Here is a 22629-nt window from a genome sequence, read left to right on the forward strand (position 1 = left end):
CATTACAAATACAAAATTATAATCTAAAATAAACAGACATAATGCTTAACTACATATAATTTTGTAAGAACATATTTAATAATTAAAAAAAAACTGACAAGAAATAACAGCGTTTTTTCAAAATGAATTGTTGGCGTTTTATTAAAAACTATTTATTAGTAAATATCACTATGTAAATAAAGCAACGATGCTGGGAGTATTCTATTTGTAGTTTTAGTATGACGTATTACTGCTTCTATGTCTTAATTTTTAACAAAGAAAACACTTAGTCATGTTAAAAATTCATTACAAACTTTTTAAAATGCATCAAATGCAATTGATGCAAAAACTTTTTCTCTGTAATATTATATTCCTAGTAATATTAAATACTTATTCTTATAAAAACCAAAATTAGGTAATTTTAAGTTTATCTAATTTTAACATAGACAAAAATAAAAAATCTCCTAAATAATTTTTAAGTTATTGTCAACCTTGTTTATAGAAATATTACTAGTAACTAATAATGTTCGCAACAATAATGACAGTGACGTTACTTAATATTAGCTGACATCTTTTACTGCTTCATATTTGAACAGTTACTTTGGATTTTCTAGCAAAAGTAGTCTCTTATTTGATAATCATTTATTTTTCACGATTAAACGTTTAAGAAGCTGTGTAAAGCATAAAAGTTGACTAATATGTTTCGTTCAGAAAAAGACTTCAGCGCTCCGCCAAACGAATTGGATATTTTGAGGGAAAATAAACAATAAACAGTTTACATCTTGTTAAAATTGTATGAAATATTTTTTATGTTCTTACCTCATTCGTTCGATCGTTCGTAGGGGATGTATACAATTCATTAAGTTCCCCGACAAACGAGTTTAACAGTCTGACGAGCTGGCGTACCAAAGACTTTGTACGGTCAGTGGTCGTAGACGATGTTGTATTATATCAGTTAACCGCGCTTTGTGGTACAAAGCGGTCGTCATGATACTTACTGCGGTGGCAATTTTAGCAACTTTTTGCGCCGTTTGGCTCGTTCTTGGTTTCTTTCTAACATGTGGATTGGCACTTGTCTTTGGTGTAACATTTGCCCTAATTTTCCACACAAGATGGTGCTATGTTGCACTTATCACCGTTCCAAGAGATCTCAGGTAATCTTAGTTGTACTTTGTCCTAAATTATAAAGTAACCTGATATGTTTGTATATAAATTATTTATCACTCATTCTCTTTGAATCATTATAATTACAACTGTCCAAGATGTGTAGACAATTAATAATATCATGTAGTAATAGAAAATATTTTTGTAGTAATCTGTAATTGTTTTATGGTACATATTTTGTATATGGTACATATGTTTTGAGCTTACAACATTTTCTTTCCAATATATGGAAACCAGTGAGTAGTAAAAACAAGAATAATAAATTTATCAGACTACGTTTTTTTTATATAAGTGGAGGATTTATATTTTAACCCTTATTGGTTAATGAAATAAATCAATACTTAATCAAAGTTTAACTTGCAATTATATTTCAGGGCACTAATTTGTTACATTAAAATTTTGTACCTCACATGGCAATTAACCAGGAAGAATTGGGCTTTGCCTGATATATTCCATTTTGTTGTACAGCGGCATCCAGATAAACCATGCTTTTTATTCCAAGATGAAGTTTGGACTTTTAAGGAGGTTTGTTACTATTAAAAGTTATCCATTTATTGTATTTATCCTAATAAAGTACTTTCAGTGATATTACTGCTACCAAACAATTTTATGTGATTATTACTACTCCTATGTAAATAATACTTAAATTATTACAATATACAGATATACTGTAAGTACAAAAGTTAAATATAGCACTGTAATTAAAAAGCATGATTATTATATTAAAACTCATTAGGATATATCAACAAATAATTACAATAACTGCAAAGATAATAATTTTTTTTTAAAGTTTATTATACCTTATGCCTTCTACAAATAAATCCAACCAGTCAGATTAATGAAATCATAATAATAAACTTACATTATATGGAAACTACAAAAATATGTATATAATTATATACACTTATAATCATTCATACAGAAAAAATTAAAATTTAACCTTATCCTCACATGAGGAAAATTATGTGCCTTATTGAATTTACTCATTTTCATATAATTTGAATATGCCACAGTGAATAACAAAAAATAAATAATTTTCAAGAAATGATAATGGCTTATTGTGCCATGTGTTCAAGTAAATATATTACATACCATTTAAAATTTTATATTACTGAGACTCTTATTTCTGAAATTTTACTTTGTCACCTTAAATTTTTGCATTTCTGTTTTAAATTAAATTATGCACATTTAATAAGTATTGTATTTAAATGTGTAACAGAGAATTCACCTTTTGGTTCATAAATTAACCATTAATTTTATACAATTAAAATGTAAACCATTTTGAACAAAACTTTTTAAAAGTACATTATAAGATATTGCTAATACTTACACATTAATTTAAAAAACTTATTTTCTACTTTTAGTCCATGTAGCCAGGGTGTACATGAGTATCATTGAGGATAGATGAAGATAATATCGACATTACTGAGAAGTTAAAATAGTATACTTACATAAACATTATTATAATTTATTATGTATGTAAAACATAGTTCAAAATAAACCATGAATCAATTTTAATATATCCTTAAAAATTATACCTACAATAATAAAATTCAGTTAAATTTAATTAATGTACATAACGGGATTTCTATAGCAATTTTATAGAAACAGTACTAGGAATATTTTAAAGTTAACATTGACAAAAGAAAGATCTTAAGAGATAGGAGACACAGAAATTGGAATATAATTTGACAAGAGCATATGCAAACAAAAAAAGTTGTAAAGCACTGATATAGACCATGATGAACTTTGTACACTTGCTTAAATTGAAATTAGTTCATGAAATCATATTTTCTGTTTTTTTTTTTAAGGTTGAAGATTTTAGTTTACGAGTTTCTGCAGTTCTCAAAGCTAATGGTGTAAAGAAAGGAAATGTTGTTGGTCTCTTAATTAACAATTGTCCACAACTACCTGCACTTTGGCTAGGAAATGCTAGAATAGGTGGTATAACTCCACTTATAAACACCAATCAAAGAGGAAATGCCTTAATTCATTCTATCAATGTTGCTAAATGTGATGTCCTGATATTCTCTGAGGATTACCAGGCAGGTAAGTAATTTTATTAGATAATAACAGTGCTTTTGCATGTCCTATTATAATATATGACTTTATTTTTTATTGGTAAGAAACCAATTTTTTACATTTTTATTTTTCTATTCACATGGTTTTTGCAAAAAATCATACTAAATTCAATTTTGGCATTAATGTACTCATTATGTTGTATTGTTTTTAATATACTTTTAACAAACTGTAATTCTATATGTTATAGAGGATATTTGAAATGTTTGCAATCAGCATTACAAGTAAGGTTCAATATAGGAAGTAGATTACTGGCCTCAATTTCAAGATAAAAATAATTAGCTATGGTAAAAATCTATTAGCAAGTTCTTAGCATCTTAGCCGTGTGACTATTAAAACAGTGTAAACTTATCAATTGTCTGCTATTGTAATTATGTAACTATAATACTAAGTTAATAAAATGAAAATAGTAACACAAAAGCTTGTTCTGTTATAATCATAGGTGAGATATTAATATTCGTAATTAACTAAAGTTTATGAAACTGAAATAAGGCATTAGAAATAATTGATTTGTCAATTTACCTTCTAATAAATTATTTTTAAAAAACACCTTCGTAATTTCTCTGCCAATAAATTATTTTCTTCATGGGCAATAGTTTTGATTGATGTATTTAGAAAAAATATTAACCCTTATTTTTGAGATTTACTTTAATCCTCTTTCAAATTTATCTTCTAAAGATTGTTATTAAATGTAAATTAACCCTGCAAGATTATGCTTCCATTGTCAGACGATATTTTATTTAAATTTTAGCTGTACAAGAGGTTGCTTGCAAGCTTGATCCTAAAATTAAACTTTATAAATTCGTACATCGTCCACTGAACCCTACTCAATCAGCAACTAATGGCGGCGGTGATGGAATTGGCGACTTCACATCATTACTAGAGACTACCCCTCCAGCTGCATGGACTTTGTCAGATGCAAATGGTTTCCATGGAAATCTTCTATACATTTACACATCTGGAACCACTGGACTACCTAAAGCTGCAGTTATTTCTAATTCTAGGTGAGTGTTGCGAGATGTGTATGGTATAGACCTTGCTAATTTTTCTCTTTTTAATTTTCTCTTCTAAGTCTAATTTCAATGAAATGAATGAAATAACAAAATATTTTTTTTGGAAAATATTAAAGGAGACAATTTTTTTTTCGTAAGGTTTTTTTTTGTGAAATAAAAATGCGATTAAGTAAATTCGTAACATTTAATAGGTACGTTAAATAAACAAATGAGTCAAATTGGTCACATTTAAAAGTCCGGATTAAACCAAAATGCGAATTTCACAACAGCAGCACCGATACTCGACGATGAACGCTTGCATTGCACCGTTCGACGATTTTACTTTCCCGCGTGGCCTCATTTTCACTTTCACAGACTTTTACACTTGAAGTTACTTTAAGCATTTACTATATTTGCATCTACTTATTATACTGTTAGTTAGTTGTAATAAAGTATGATGTATGTGGTAAATTGTGATAACCAAGTATGTATAGGCGTATTTATATTTACATAAAGTTAAGAAATTATGGAGGTGGCTTCAAAATAACTAAAGATCTTTATTAAACGTACGCACTAGCAGATGTAGTTTCTGAGATTCGCACTAGTAGTTTTAGTTAATTTAAAAAAATATATATTAATATTCAAATACAATGAATATTTTTGAGAAATAGTAACTTATTAGGCTATTCGCCCTTACTTTGACGTCATAGTATTTACATTATAATTACTTATTATAATAATTATTTATAACATATTCATATGTGTAAGGAAGTGACCCAGTATTTTACATATTTATAACTTAATCAATCTTAAAATATAAATACTCATAAAGAAAAAAAATATCCTGTAACACAGCTTAATATTTTAATCGGAAAATCGAAAACTAAATGTGAAAGAAAACACCACATCCTAAATCAATTTAAATAGTTATATTTTTTATAATGTATTAAGTATAACACGTGTCGTATATAAATTGAATAGTTGTCGAACTGGTCCGATTGGTATATCCTATATATATTATATACTTCAGTCATTGATAATATATAATCTACTGCGTTCTGTATTTTTTTCTACTGCTGAAATGACAGTGATGATGATAAAACATAGTTTTCTTACTTCATGTCTAAGTTTCATCTTTTAAACTTTTGGTATAAGATCAATTTTGCAAGAGCTTAATATTTTAATTAGTAAAGAGATATTTTGATTATTTTCTTTAAAAAAATAAAGAAGGCTAGCTTATGTAGCCGTATACTTCAATGTCATATTCGACGCCCAGCAATGTGTATTACTGTGTTTTGCCGTAACGGGTTTTGTTAAGAATAGGTTTTATGTGACGATATCTTATAATAACAAGCGTACTCGTGGTAAAACATAATATGTTGAATTTTAATACATTAGTTAGCATCGCTTTGTTACAGTTAGGGGTATATTACTTACTACTATATTAACATAAAGCTCTGCAAGTCAAACGTTTGTGACATTTTAAAGGAATTTAATAATATTGTCGATATTTTTATTCCGTAGGTTCGTCTTCATGGCTTCAGCGATACACCACATGCGTCTCAAATCCACGGATATCATTTATTGCCCTTTACCACTTTATCACACTGCAGGCGGAGTTATTAGCGTGGGTCAAGCTCTGTTATTTGGCTGCACAGTGGTTCTCAAACCCAAATTCTCTGCTTCACAGTATTTCCCAGACTGCGCGAAATATAAAGCGACGGTAATATGTATTTTATATTGTACGTAACAACTACATTTGCGTTTATATTTGAGGAATACGTTTATATGACACCACACTACAATTTTTATAAATTATCTTTACTACTTAATATAATGATTTTAAACGTTTAATCTGTACTATTATATATATGAAATTTATATATTTTATATAAAGTCATTTTTTTTTCGTGTTCTCCCTTGTAACATATAGCGTGGAAATTGTTATAATGTTTTTATTATAGTGCTACTGAAACCCCTGTACCACGCCTTAGGTATGCGTACGGCAAGACGAGGGGAGTATTGCTCACTGCACCATCAGTTCGCCGTCAACGCTCATAGTGGTTAGTTAGCGGTTAGTGGTAGTTTATGCTCCTTTTTCCTCGGTCCCGCCTCGCCGTGGTCTCCTAAAGCGCGGTATAGCAGTTTCGGTAGCACAATATGAAAGACAATTTTCTTTTAGTCATGATGAAGACATTATTTCTTAAAAGCCAGTTTTTTTACTAAATAACATTTCCTGTCTATATGCTCGACTAGTTGATACGATTTAGTTTTATTAATCATAATAAGTAATTTTAAATAGTTAAAATATATTCACACTGAACATTTAAAGTCTTTGAAAAGTATGTACCTTATGAAAGAAAGAAGCGTTACGTTTATAATTTATCAGCTGTTATAAACTGATAACGAATGGCAGTGATTTCTCATGATTACAAACGATCTAACAAGGAATAACTTTAATAAAACCGGTTCTGGACACGTAACTTGCATGAAATCACGTTAGCCCAGCGTAACTTGTCTCGGTTCTTATCTGTCGTTTGAGATGAGCCCGACATATGGACAGTGTAAACAATATAAATTTAATAATAAAAAAATTGTCACGCATTTGATAGGTGGCGCATTACATCGGAGAAATGTGTCGCTACGTATTGGCAACAAAACCCTCACCCGCCGACACGCAGCACAACGTACAAGTTATCTTCGGAAACGGACTGAGGCCACAGGTGACATTTATATATACTTACAAGACATTAAGAACCTAAATATGCAGTAAACATACAGTTTACAGTTGTGTGCAGCACCCCATATATTAAGAACTTAACTTGTTCGCCGGACAGAGTTAATTCCACGTCCAGTAGACGACAACATATATAAAACAAATTACAGATGCATTTACACGCGGCTCTTTTTTACTATGTTTTTTCCATAGTTGTTTAAACACTATATCGCAGGTTATACATCAATCTATACAAGAACATACCAAATAAACATAAGAACATGAGAACGCGTCCGCACTCAAATGAAAAATTAATGTAAACACTTCCTTACATCGTTATCACTGAGCTATTGTGCATTTTCGAGTAATAAATCTGTCTGGCGAATATGTATGCAATTTTTGTACTAAACCGCTTAAATCATGAGTAATGACTTAATGTCAGTTTTTTAAATCAACTTTGTTATTGGTTATAAAAAATACATTACCATAGAATACCTTGTACACAAACATAGTAGTGTTAAGCTTTAAACAAGTTATTTTGTTGAACGTTTTAAAGGTGATACATATAAAAAATAAAAACTGTTTCGGCATGAAAACAGAATCTAAATATTGAAATGACAATTATTAAACAGGAAGCCAACAATCTGTCCGATCAGTATCAATTCCTGAGGTCACTTTACAAAATATATAATAGAATTCTGGTTTTGCTATAATTTATTGTTACCAACATAGAGTTGGTATCTTTTAACATAGTTATACATGACTAATATTTAAATACGATATTACAATGTGACGACAGAAGCCGATACGTTCTAGAATATTTTAAATGTCATTGAATTTTCAAAAGAGTACACTGCAGTGACATATATATTTTAAATTTAAATTCATTTTAGAACATATCGGTAATTAAAAATTATTTTTAGACTTTGATTGCTCTCGTTAAATATTTCCTTGTTAAAATACCTTTTATCAACACTATTACTATAATTGCGATTTATTCGTTATTATTCACATATAATAATTTAAAGTGACCACTTGTGTAATCTAAAATCAGATAGTTCTCCACTATAAACATTTTTGCGAAGTTTCTATAGTGTTCACGCAAGTAGTATAGTTCTTAAATATCTCAAGTACATTTTCTCTGTCGCTACCTACTTGCATTTTTTTTATTGACGTTATGCAGCCAGCTGATTTAGGCTTTGTGCAGCTTCATCGAAATTGAGTTCAAAGAAACAGCGGTCCGATTTAAAAAAAATCCTCTGGACGATCGTATTTCAATTACATCTATGGAGATCACACAATGAGGGACTATATACCTATACCTATTTGGGTGTATAGTGTGAATCGAGCGTTATGTAGGTTGCGCAGGGAGGACTACCCGGTGATTGGGGGAGACACGAGCCTCTCTTGACCACCCTCGCTTAAAGGCCTTGTCTTGAATACGCGATATAGATCGTGGAGGGATATTTAAGTAAATTCCGCTTTAAAAGCCGCGGGAAGCGCCGAGTTTACCGTTGGCATACCTTAGATGGTGACTTTATACCATTTACGCGCACACTGTAGAATAATGTAAAACTATGCAAGAACCGGTTACACCGAGAGATGACAACTTTTTCACCGTTGATATCATACATGAATGAATCGACGATTAGTTTGTTACATAAATGGTTGGACTAATTTTTATCGGTCGTTTGACCTCGCGTTCGAAGTGCAAGAGTTTTCTATTTGCACATGCCTTTAGACGGAACTTATTATCATATGTAGACGCGGCGTGGGTGAGCCCCTAACTAGATGCACCGACGACGTAATCAAGGTGGCGGGATGTGGGCAGTGCAGGCCCGGTCACGATACCCATTGGTCGGTATGGCCCACTTCTCGTCTAATGACACTCATAAACTAGATCCCCGTGCCACACCTGATTTATACCAACCGATGCATTTCTTTAGTCATTAGGTCTCCTGCGGGGAATCCCCGCATGCTAAATGACGACCGAGACGATCCTTATCAATGACTCTTTTACTACCGATGTCCTTGTATGATGTTTGTTTTCTATGTCTACTATATACTAACAAATACAATCTCAGGTATTTAAAAAAATAGTAAACATATTTTGTTATAACTTTTAGTAACATAACGATGCTACGATTACAAGGTACGTTAATGATTTAATTGAATCCACATATATAACCTTTATACAGTCGAATTAATTTTCTGTATTAACAACTCAAATACGTCTATTATAATATGGATCTTAATTATAATAAGTCGTTATTACAATACAAAATGGCGTATTTAATATGTATCCTTTTGTAAAAAGTATCATTACAACAGACTTGGAAATATAACCGGTTTTTTTTTATTTTACAGATATGGAACGACTTCATAAAGCGATTTAATATCAAACACGTTGTTGAATTTTATGGTGCAACCGAAGGAAACGCTAACATAGGTAATGTTAATTTTTTTAATATCCTTGTAATAGGCCATTGTTAGGTGCAAAAGGTCTTAAAAGAGCAAAGCCGGGACTAAATAAATCAAGCAGGCCTGTTCGCATTCTCGGAGTATTTTTCTTATCTGTTTGAAAGGGCTAAGTTTTGCATGATTGTAATAAAACTGCATATAATGAATATTCCCAAGGTAGTCGAAATCAGTTTTCCTGTCGATAAACAACGTAACTATGATATTAACACAAATTAATTAACTATTAACACAAGTTCTTATTTGAAACCTTGAGTGTTATCTGTGTTTTAAAATAACTACTAATTTAGTACAAAGTAAAATAGTAATACTTAAAATAAATTGTTGTCTTTTAAAAAAAATATTATCAAATTTACACACTTAATCAACCGCAGCTTTTTTAAATTGGTAAGTATCTTGTGTTAATAGGATCAATATAGAGATTTTCAAAACAATATAGCTATCCCTACTCATCTGAAGGATCTGTAAACTTCTGAAAAGATGTTTCTTGTCTAAAATAGGTTGGAATTCCTTATATGAAGTATCTGCCTACTAAAACATGGACCACAGTATTTAACCGTCAGACCAAAAATTGGCAAACCTTGAAACGTGAGGCATATGTGGATCTTTGCTTTTTAGCAGCTTTTACAAAACGTTTGTAACAAACCAGAAAAATAATTCAGATCTGAAAATTCAAGTGGTACTTATTTAAAAATGAATCTTAGTTTTTGGTACATATTGAATATGAAAGATATTTCGCAAAAAACCGTCTATATACCGTCTATATAGCGTCTATTTACCACAGCGAATATTCCTGTTGTCAAACTGCAGTGCAAAATTATTACGATAGTTCTGTATTAAACTGGAAGAATTTAATGGAGTTACTATTTTAAATTCGCTGGACTAAGCTAATATACAATTGAACCAAAGATTGTTCATTTTAATATTAATGTAAGAAGTTCAAATATTGGCAATGATACTGTTGATGACTGGATGATTTTTTGACTTATGAAAAAATAACTTACCTTATTTCATTTCACTTATTTTATTGCCCTCTATGGACATTAATTCTATCAGAATAATAAAGTGATGATGAACACTCTCCTCTCACTTTATGGTATGAAAGCTACTTGTTCGTAAAAGATAAAAATAATTTTCTTATAATAATGATTCGTTGGTACGATGCACCTTTTTTACAATGTAATGTTTTTTTCAGCCAACACCGACGGTACACCGGGCGCTATTGGCTTTTTATCGCGGATCTTGCCCAGTGTATACCCAATTGCGATCATCAAAGTGAATGAAGAGACCGGCGAGCCAATAAGGGATTCCAGAGGACTATGTCAAGTAAGTGAATAATTTAAATTTTACACAAACCAATCAATATTTATACTGTAAATGTATTTATGTTTAGTTTAAAAAGTTACTTAAAAATTGAATTTGTAATACATCCAGTGGGGCAGATTTACAATTTTGCTACCTAAAGGTCCACAACATATTGTCGCTCCGATTAGAAAATTAATATATTGATTCTATGTTCATAAACCATAAAAATCTCTGTTGATTTATTTAAAATGAAACCTAGAATTAGGAAAAAAAATTGCCTCCCCGAACAACTTGCTTCGCTGAGACTCATTTGGCCGATGCCTAAAATTGACCCTGATCTCTAAGTATAATAATATAGTTATAAAGTCAAGGTCAAGGCCTTAATGGCTTCGATAGTTTTACGGGCGAAACCGTTTCCCACTCTTGCATATATTTTACATAAATGATCATTAATTAGTTGAAATTCCATAACAAAGTGCGTGAGAATGCATAGTTTTCTTAGAAGAAATAATTTACAAACAAGCCATTAAAACTGTTTTAAAACATTGTAACATAGAAAGATTCGTTCTCTTTTGGTTATTTTTTGTAACAGTTTCTATTAGCCGATATTAACTGATTATCTAGCATATGTATTCGAAAGAATAACACTATTTAAAATTAACGTTGTTTAATCAATGTAGTCGAAACATATTAAATGTTTTTAAGTACAATATTATTATGCAAACGAAAAGAAACGTATCGTTTATCTTTTAAATCACTTTTATCTGAAGCCGTTTACTTAGATTCCAAGGGGTATAAAACCACAGAACTTGGGTTTTAAAAAGATTTTACCTACTATTAAAGGGACCGGAAAGTAATGTCGTGTTTGTTGGCACATTTTACAGAAAAATCAACTGGTTCTTCGGTATTGAAAATTTGTTTATTTAAAATAAAACATTGTTAAAATGTAGCCGTGTGAATTTTACTTAAGAAAGCGACATTACTTTCCGGTCCCCATAATATTTTATATTTCATTTACATGGCCAAGCTTGGTCAGTCTGATTAAAATGTAAATTATTTAATAATATGTAGATTATCGTATGTAATTTCGTTATCGAAAGGTCATCATTGTAATTATGCGATTTGTAAAAAATATATTTGTAATGATGTTATATAATAAATGTAATATTATGTATGGTAATCATAATCTCGCAGCTGGCCAAACCGGATGAGCCGGGGGTGTTTATTGGAAAGATCTCGCCGAACAACCCGACGCGCGAGTACCTCGGCTATGTCGACAAGAGCGCCTCCGAGAAGAAGATCGTCCGCGATGTTTTCAAGTATGGTGACTCGGCTTTTATATCAGGTAAGCAAGCATGTTTCAACTGAAACGTTGTGCCGTTAAAAGAAGAAAAATATTTAAAAATAAAAGGGTAACAGTAGAAGAAATATATATTTTTATTTATTTATTTATTTATCATTTATTTCGGACGTTTGTCCATATTGGTTTTACAATAAAATATATATAATTAATTAATTTAAATATTTGCCCGTACTCGTGCCGGCTACGTGAACATGAACACGCAGCCAGTGTCGCAGAATAGGGCAGTCAGGCTTATCACTAATTTGTCGTAGAATGTCGTTGGTGCTTCCACGTACTCTGTGCAGAAGTGATGCGGTCCGTTTGCGCAATACGGCGAGAAACCCGTCGGTGCGCGTAAGCGCAAACATCTCGGACGCGCTGCAGTGACGTGGAAGCCCCAACAACATCCTAAGACCATTATTATATTGTACACGGAGGGCACTGAAAGTCCGCTGCGTGTAGCTGACCCACAGATTGCACGTGTACAATGTCTGGCAGTACGCCTTAAACAGGGTGATCTTCACCTCTGTGCTACATCGTGCAAATCTGCGGGCCAACATATTACAGCGAACTGCCATCGCCCTCCGCTCTCTTTCAATATCTTTGTCATCTTTCAAGTCCTCAGTAACCACATGGCCGAGGTACTTGAAAGACGACACTCTTTTTAACGGTTCGCCATTAAGTTTAATGGGCGGTACCTGAGTGACCTTGTGATTTTTTGTTTGGAACACAAGGAGTTCTGTCTTATTTACATTGTACGAGAGGCCATGGGACCTCGCGTACCCCTCACATATAGCCATCAGCCTTCTCAAAGCAGCCACCGACGGACTCAGCAACACCATGTCGTCCGCATAACTGATGCTGTTTATACAACAACCATCAATATAGCAGCCGACACCGGCACTGCCGAGCCCAACGATTAGCTGATTTATGTACAGATTAAAAAGCAAGGGCGAGGTCAGACCGCCCTGCCTCACCCCGCATTCCAACCTGTACGTGCGGGAAAACTGGTCCAGCCATTTGACCTGGTTAGTTTGGTGGCCATACCAAAATTTTAAAATGTTAATATATTCACCTGGCACACCAGAATCGACTAACTTAGGCCATAAAATGTCGTACCTAACCAGATCAAATGCTTTGGAGCAGTCCAGGAATGCAGCATAGACAGCTGTTTTCCGATCCGTGTAATACTTGACAGTATGTTTGAGGGTCAAAATAGCACACTCTGTAGATAAATGTGGCCTGAAGCCAAACTGAGCGTCGTGCAGGACTAAGTAGCGCTTAAGTTGTCCCTCAATCAAACCGTCAAGTATCTTCGCTGCAGTAGTAGCCAATGTGATCGGCCGATAGTTGTTCTTATCCCCTAAGTCGCCCGTCTTATTCTTAATAATGGGAACCACGACCGAACGCATTAGATCCGCCGGCAGATACGAATGTCTAATACATATGGTATACAACAAACTCAACAGTCTCGGGAGGTGGGGCCCGGCATACAAAAAATGCTCGATGCTGAGGCCATCATGCCCCGGTGACTTGCCTCGCGTCATTCCTTTTACTAATAATTCTACCTCTTTAGCGCTAATACGTTTCGGCACACCGGACACGACGACTTCAACATCTTCAACCTGTGTTTTTAAAGGCGATTGCACTTGGAAATTTAAGCTGAACAGATTAGCTATTTCCTTGGGATCGTGTATGCCCTCGATGCTCGCCGGTACGCCTAACTTCGGGCTCATGTTTTTTGTATGCTTCCAAAATCCTCGAAAACCTTTATTTTTATGACTACATGCTAAAATATTCATTTTTATTAACTCTTTATTTTTTTGACAATACTTCAATTTTTCTTTAAATACTTTTTTAGAGACATACATATCATTGTATATGCGGCCCTGCTGAGGTCGTCCGTACCATACCCAGTTTAAGAACTTTTGCCTGGCATCCCGGTGAGCATCACGAACATACTGGTTCCACCCAGCTATGGGCCTGCCCCCGCTTCTGCTATTCCCACCTTGACTAGCACGGAAGCTAACATTAGCGGCCTTTTGCAACGTCACTATTATTTTGTTATACAAGTCATCAATAACCTTTGTATGTTCTGTGCTACTATTTGTACAAATAAAATCACAACAGTGGTGAAGAGCGTGAGGAAAGTCAATTAATTTCAACTTTTCATTACAGTAATTGGCGTATTTTTCAATCTGCTTAGCATCACGCTCCCCCCATACAATTTTGTTTTTAGAAGCTCGCGGCGGCTCCGCTGTCTTTTGAAAAGTGGACACATCACAGTGGATTTCCAATGGGAAGTGGTCCGACCAGTAAACGTCATAAAGTATCTTAACTTGAGTTACGGAACCACTCGCGGCCTCGGTGACCAAACAGTGATCGAGCTAACGTCGGCTACCATTTATATCGCTAACAAAGGTGTATGAGTTAGATGTTGAGCCTAATGTGTTTAAATCGATGCACTCCCAGTTTTGCTCAGAGCAAAAACTTATTAATTCCTGATAAAAAGCCTCCCCCGGATGAGCATTAAAGTCTCCCAAAACATACACACATTCAATATTGTTAGTTTCCACAACGGCAACTATCTCACTTAAACATTCTACATACTCCACAAGATTTTCTGATGAGTCCGTCGGCATGTAGACTGAAAACACTAGCATGGTACGACCCATAACACTCACTTTAATTGCAACGATTCGATCACTCTCACACGCAATAATCGAGACGCGCTCGAATCTCGAATTATTCCATAAAAGGGCCACACCGCCGTATGGACGTCCCCGTAAAAGTCCAGCTGAAGTGTCAACCGCAGATTTACCTGCGTATCCAAAAGCCTTGTTCACGGTACTTAGTTCCTGAATTTCATTCGGTAGAAGCCATGTCTCCTGCAGAGCAATGATGTCAGCTTTTTGGCTGAGGGATCGAACGCACTCCATTGATCGTTTCAGTGATCGGCAATTAAAACTAATTAGTGTCGTATCGTTCATAATTTTTATGTTTCAGTAACGCCTCCCTTTGAACACGTATCTTTGTTGTTTTGCCTGCGTAGGCGAAAGTCAACAAAGCGGCGGAATGATATACCGTCAGGCCACAAGTTACAGTTCAAAAACATACTTAACTTATGTTTAGGAACAAAAATCTTATACGAGTTGTACTCTTTCTGTTGTCTGGCCTTAATTTTTTGTAACGTAACATCTATATTTGTTTTATCCTTTATGTAAGTAATAATATCATTTTCGCACGTATCTGTGTGCACATTATTTATAAACAGAGGAACCTTTAGATCCGCAGCGCGGAACTTTAGCTCTGTATCCATGCATGTACCTTTTTCACCTATAAAACGGTTTCTATATCTCTTTCGTTGCACAACTTCCCATCCTTCATTTTTTTCCTTATCCTTCCAACTATCGCCTTTTTTACGTAATATATCAGCCATACTTAACTGATTAGTATTAGTATTTATATTATATATATATTTAATTAAAATGGGTAGTGGGCACAAGGCCTGGTCTGATTTTACATCACAGCTCGGTGGCTGCAGCTCCCCTGTTGATGGTGGTAGCCAGCCGCACGATCTCCCAGGACTGGTCAAGCGGCAGCAAGTCGAGAGCAGGGAGCGCCGGTAGTTAACAGGATGTGTTGGTTCTGGTGCAAGGTGATATAAATTTAACCTCAAGGATTGTAGGGAATTTTTAGTATAAAACTCGCACCTGTGAATTAATGTCACAGTTATGATATACATATATAAATATATGTACAATTTGCTCCACTGACAGTAAACCCCGAGATGGCTTGCGATGAAGGAAGGGAAGAAACCGTAAGCAATTGATGTGATTGTTTACTGTCAGAACGGAGTTACAAAATGCATGTAATACAAAATGTAAACATGCATGCATGTAAAACAAAAATGCAAAACAGCATGTAAAACAAAAATCGGAGAGATAAGCAAATAAACAAATTGAAAAGTAATAATGAATACATAATGATGGAACTATGGACACATACAAAATGTATAGTTCTAACTTATAGCTAAACGCTACTTAATATTAATGTCTTTATAATATTTGTACAACACCTACCCCTTTGGGATGCGAGGCGATATAAAGGCTGTGGCGTGACTCAAATGATGTCCAGAGAATGAACAGGACCAAGATGTGAATTTATAACGTAAATTCTTACTGGCCCCGGCGCGTGAGACGACACGTAGCTGGTGAACGCAATCGACACAAAGAGTGTGCGTCGGTGCGTGAGATGACACCTAGCTAGTGAACGCGACCGAGGCCAAGATCCTTCTCCCGAGCACTGATGTTAACTGCTGTGGCTGGTGCGCGGGCGCATTGGAATGTTTGTTATAAAAACAAAGATCTGCCGAACCAATAGCATGCTTCCACGACCCCACGCCACTTGAGATGTACCGTTCCCCGCCAAGGGTTGAACAATTTTTTGCTGTATTGCGATTTATGAGATGTTTCTCGTGTTTATATTTTTTTGGTTAAAATTTTAACTAAGATTTATGGGACGTTAACTTGCAACGTTACAACGTTCCAATTTAAAGTTAAGCTCTTCCCACTTCAATATTAACTTTTATACCAGTTTTTGATATTAAATTTCGTCATGAAGTGAACCATAACAAAAGTAATGACTACAGCAATATAACACCAGCTGTGCCTAGGCCGGTAAGTGAAGTAATAAATAAAAATGTAAATTATTGTAATGAGATATGTAAAAGAATAAGAGTAGGCTGGATAACATTCTCAAAATTCATCGTCGAGATTATTCTGATAGCCCACCAAAAAATTACAAATATTTGATCTATGCATTCCCCCATTCTTATCATATAAAGTAAAAAGAAGCAACAAAGAAGTCATAAATAAACTAACTGTAGCTCAAAGGGGCAGAGGAGAGGAAATTAGTGGAAGTCACTATACATGACTGAAAGACAAGTAAGTTTCTCAGAAAAGACAAAGTTATTTTTCATCAGATTGGGTTGCCAAAGTCCTATTAGGTCCTCGATAATAAATCTTCACTTGGAATGTCACTACGTGTTAAACATACCTTACTTACTTACCGATAATACTATTAACACCTACCTTACATAAAGTCAAATACTTCTAAATGGCTCAAAACGAGCTGCAGCTTCGAAAAAAGATTAATGAAGACAGTATCTCTTTGCCAATAAATTACGATAAAGATAGGTCTACATTTCTGAAATACTCAGGACCGTAGTTAAAAACATGATCAAAAGAAACAGTACCGAAAAATAAAACAGGTCGGGTACGCATGTAAAAACAGGAGGAAAGGAAAATAAAAGTAAATAAAAAAATGTAAACAAAATATGAAGTTGATAATAAAATATATAATAATGTAATAAATTCAAAATCTTGTAAAGTCCTTTCCAAAACCAGATAAGGATGTACGATTTCAAAAAAAAATTGCTCAAATAACGTAAATCTTTATTTTCTTTTAATCGTGTTTACAGGCGATATTCTTGTAGCGGACGAACTTGGTTACTTGTACTTCCGAGATCGAACCGGCGACACTTACCGATGGCGAGGAGAGAACGTCAGCACCACAGAGGTGGAAGCCGCCATATCGCGTGTCGCCGATCATCGCGACGCTGTCGTTTACGGCGTATTGGTATGTTAAAATACAACATCAAGAAATAACACTTAATGTAACACACTAAGACATAAACTATAAATAAATACATGTATTGATTTATTCACCCTTTTTACTATAATGCTTAATGCCTTATAAACCAAAATAGCTTTTACTTAGATATGCCTAAAGTTTTTAGTTATAAATTTCAGTATAAAAAAACGGATCGTATTGTATTTTGTCCTGCCATATCCCTGTAATTATAGCATTCATAAATCCTCATTAATATTTTTTTTGTTTACCTGTTGTGATTAAAACTTTGTTCTCTCTTATTAATAATTCGTTAACCCTTTTCTTGATAATGTATCTGTAGAGATACTTTAGAATTAAAAAAAAATAGTGGCATCAATTTTGAATGCAAAGTCATCATTTGTATGTGAATGTTTAGGTAATTTCTTAATTTTCGAACGCTTGTTCAGTATGTTCAGTATTTTTTTTAAAAAATCTGCCAAGTTCCTTAACTTTTTTTTAATAAGAGGTTTTTAAAACGGGGGGTTTTTTTTGTTAATAAAAGGAAACAGTTTTATAATAATTTCAGATAAAAACCACACAATTTTAAATAAATATTAAAATATATATGAAATAGACAATTAAATTTGTCTAAATTGTTTTTGTAAAGCTTTAGTTTAACAGTATAAAAAGCAATTGCATTAATACAAACGCACTCATTACCTACCCACTCTTGCCTTCACCTCTTTAAGTGTTTTAATGATTTGACATCATTCTTCGCTCATTGTTGAACGTTAGCCTAGTTAAATGCATTTATTTGTAATCATGTAATGAAATAAATTTGCATTTCAATGTAAAATTATAATATGTGTATAGGAATTTTGTCACTGTAACTAATACAAATTTCGACATGGTGCAGGAATCGCATTATTTTTGTTTTTAGGTACAATATACACAGTGCTCATGTAGCGTAATAAAATATTCTCGAATTAATGTTACTAAAGTGAAATGTAATATAATAAATAATGTCTAAATAATGTCTATTTCAGGTGCCAAACACTGAAGGTCGTGCTGGTATGTGCGGCATTGTCGACGCGGATGGCACACTGGACTTGGACAAGCTCGCGAATGATTTGGCCAGGGACTTGCCCGCATACGCACGGCCCGTGTTCATTCGAGTTATGTCCAGCGTTGATATGACTGGTGAGATAGTTAATAAACACTTTTTCGTCCTGTGCTGAGGCTCCCTCGGACTAAGTACTAAATAGAGTTCTAATTTTCAATACCCTGGCATGTCCGAGCTGGTTAAGCTGTTAATGGTAATGAACATGGTAACAGTAAAAACTAGTTGCTTATTTGTTAATAGTAGCTAATATCTTATGTACTATATAGTCCAGCTGATTTCATGGTACGGCAGTTACAATATGAATGATACCTCATTGTTAGAGATTGTATGTGTTTAGTAGTTAATTTAGTCCATCTTTAGATAAAGATATCAATGAGAACTTTCCACCTATAAAATTTTAATTCTTTTGTCATAATCTATATACATAAAACAAATCTCTATTTCACTTACGCCTTGCCATAACTTGAAAACGGCTTAACAATTTCATTGATCTTTTTCAATAAATTTCTTTCTTTTTTAAAGATACAGCTAAATTTTCTTATTGTTTATAATATATTATCATATTAGATATTAATGATAACAAATTTATTGCGACATATTTTATTTAATGGCATAAAAATGTTTAACACAACTTGGAAACCATAAGATTGGTTAAATTTGTATTAAAAACAAATTTCCTTTTTCAGGTACATTCAAAATGAAGAAAATAGATCTGCAAAAGGAAAGTTTTGATCCTAGTTTGGTAAAGAACGACAAACTATATTACTTAGACCTGAAGCAAGGACGTTACCTGCCGCTGGGTGCTGCGGAGTACGAGAAAATAAGCAACGGCCAGATAAGACTTTGATTCGTTGTTATGAACTTGAGTCTCATAGTAAATATTATATAGTATATATGTTCACAAATAATATAAAAACAAAATACTTGATTGATTATTTAATTATCTCTATTTTTCGATGGACGGTTGGCCCAGTTTGCTAAACCAATTACACAAACAATTTCAGATAAAAAGAATCTGTTCAGACTGTTCCACCAGTAGACAAACTATTGGAGTTTGTAAAGAATTTTAGTTAAAATGTGAGATAGAAAATCCAAAAAAAAGAAAACCTCACTATGATGTTTACTAATCCACAGTAAACTGTTTGGAAATTTGGTTGAACCTTGTGATGTTTCTTGAATGTTAATCATAAAATAGTATGGACTAAGAAGTCTCATAATTTAAACAGAAAATAATATTTTCACTAATTCAGACATTTGTAAACCCACTACGATTTTTTAATTATCTTACCGTCACAAAATAACCCTGGAGTACTTTAATTAACGCCTTAATGGCAACATGTAAAATCTAATACATTGTAAACTATATATACTGCAGTATTTTTAATAAGAACTTAATATATGTGGGGGTCCAAGTGAAAATCTACTATCCCCTCTTCATTTTTATGAGAACAGAAACATATCTTACCTTAAAAATAAACTATACCATATAAAAAATATGACAGTATATTTTTCGATTTATCAGGTCTGTTCATATTTATCAGAATTGTGAATAATAATATTGATCCAGTTGACTTTATCGAAATGTACTTTTGACTAGAAAATTAAAATTATATGTAAACATTTACAAGATTGAAATCCATAAGTATTTTTTTTCTTTACAAAATTAATTTGTCAGTTTAGCGATATGTAATAATTAAGTTTTTTTTTAAAAATACAAATGTCACTCAGATCACTGTGATCAACAATTTTGTTACTGTGTTATTACAATTAAAACGTCAGTTTTGCTTTTTATACAGTAGGATTCACACTTGGACCCCTTAAATGTAATGTTCATCTTCATTTTGTTATGAATAACAACAGCTACTGTAATTGAAAATTACATTTTATTTTACTAATAGGCAGATGCAGATAGTATAGTATACTTATTGTAGTGGTACTTGAAAGTAATAATATAGGAAATGTGAATTTACACCTATACTGATATAACCGATGCTTGCCCTTGCATACTTACTACATCTGAAAAGCTTATGTCTACCAAGTTCAACTTACCATGTCTATCGATATAATATAAAAGAAATATCTAGAATCTTAGTTTTACAATATTTTGGTTTACATTTCAACGGTTATACTGTTGACAATTACTTGTTTTGTAGGTATAGGTAGAACAATTTGTTAATACTTGTAGGAAAATGAGTCGAAAACTTATTTACTCAACAAACATCCGTAACATATTCTTTATCTTTAGTTTATTCATAGCAGCTAGCAGATACTGATTGGAGCAGTTCTTGATAGCTATAATTCAAGAACTCTTACGTCATTGTATTATATGTGTATATTTGTAATGAAACTGGTTCTGGGCGGAATGTACTTAAAATTTGACAATTTTTCTATGTTTAATTATCTGTCCGCTTAATTATCTTTTTATGATTCTTAAGTCTCAGAAATAATAAAGATATTTAAGAAAATCATATAAACATTCCGTTGTTTGTCTATTTAATATATCAACTGTTAATGTGTGTATATATTGTAAACCCTGTTTATTCCTCATAAAGTGAATTAAGTTGACGACTAATATTGTTACAGTTTATAGTTATATACAATCTGAATGAAACTCTGTCTCTATAGTACACTTGTGGAGTTGTTTTTGTGTTGCTGCAACCTTTTTTTGCACCGCTAATGTTATTTTCAGAACTAAAATAATTCCAGTCTCAAACTGTAAAGACTGATATGAAAATTATAGCTTTTTGATTTTGTTTACAATGTTAGATAATAAGTTTATAAAGGGAATGGACGATGTTAATGAAAACCTGTTTATCTGAATAAATGTATATTTTGAATATACCAGTAAAATGTTTTATTTGTAATATTTTCTGTTTTTATATTCAAGACACCTTTTACAGTTATAGTGTTTCCCAACGTGGGGTCACACCCCACAAGGGGCAATTTAATTGTTGAAAGAGGCAATTTGATTTTTCTAATTTCTTAAGGACAAAGATTACATGCCAAAAAAGTCCACATTGCACTTATTTTATTATTTTTTTGGCATTATCTTCAGCATTTGATATGATCTAATATATATAGGTATATCATTTGCTTATCTATATATAGACATTCTTATATATGTACGAGTTTAGTAAAGATTCATGGCTTGTAAATATTACAGTAGTCATCCTTGAAAAAGAACAAGGCAAATTTCACTTTCTGCTGCATATGGATCCAGTAGGCGCTGTTATTGTTATTGACGGGATTGCATCTAATTCATCATTGACCAATTAGTTATTTAAATATTGTATTATATAAAGAGTATTTTAAGTATATTTAAATTTATTAAATACATTCAGTTTTTTAAACAATGTGTTCAACTATATTTAATTTTGAATCCGTACAGTTTAATAAGGAGTAAGAAGCCATATTTTAGCGGTTTTGAGTCTCTTGTCGTCGGCTGTATTGCTCGCGTAACGCCACATTACCGTGCAAAACAACAGTAGTAGAGCATATATGCTATATAAATAAATGTCCAAAAGAAACGTTCACTGTCGTTTTATTACGTAAAATTTATTGTAATGTTTAAGCATTTACATTTCATGTGGAATATATGACAATGATGCCTCCAGATGTTCCAATTTTTGCTTTGATTTTTATTACATTCAAATTGGATTAAATGTTAAATGTTGTTTAATGAACTATACGTTTGTCCCATGTAAATTAATTAAATTTACAAATATTACAAACACAAAAATTTGATTTAGCTATGATTTCAATTGAAGAAAATTTTAAATTTTAATATCAAGTGGTTAACACAGGGTATTGTTCTTTATAAACATAATTATTTAGTGAT

At 32.8% G+C, this 22629-nt stretch overlaps 1 protein-coding gene across 1 annotated transcript; it reads left to right on the forward strand.

The window, feature by feature from the left end:
- Positions 1-578: 578 nt before the first annotated feature.
- Positions 579-21620, forward strand: LOC137922001 (long-chain fatty acid transport protein 4-like). Its single transcript, XM_068764813.1, has 12 exons — positions 579-1133; positions 1518-1668; positions 2955-3192; positions 3974-4226; positions 5739-5937; positions 6827-6937; positions 9298-9379; positions 10604-10734; positions 11908-12058; positions 17538-17695; positions 18715-18868; positions 19478-21620. The coding sequence occupies exons 1-12, from the start codon at positions 967-969 to the stop codon at positions 19636-19638; spliced, it is 1956 nt and encodes a 651-aa protein (XP_068620914.1). The 5' UTR covers positions 579-966; the 3' UTR covers positions 19639-21620.
- Positions 21621-22629: the final 1009 nt, after the last annotated feature.

Source organism: Battus philenor, unplaced genomic scaffold (assembly GCF_028537555.1).
Source record: "Battus philenor isolate CCGP_79_NKW_IND1 unplaced genomic scaffold, ilBatPhil1.0.hap1 SCAF_2, whole genome shotgun sequence".
In the NCBI taxonomy this organism is placed as follows: Eukaryota; Metazoa; Arthropoda; class Insecta; order Lepidoptera; family Papilionidae; genus Battus; species Battus philenor.

Coding starts and splice junctions, on each gene's coding strand:
- LOC137922001 (XM_068764813.1), top strand. CDS start 967: ATGATACTTACTGCGGTGGCAATTTTAGCAACTTTTTGCGCCGTTTGG. Junction 6,938..9,297: donor GAAACGGACTGAGGCCACAG/GTGACATTTATA, acceptor TTTATTTTACAG/ATATGGAACGACTTCATAAA. Junction 12,059..17,537: donor TGACTCGGCTTTTATATCAG/GTAAGCAAGCAT, acceptor TCGTGTTTACAG/GCGATATTCTTGTAGCGGAC.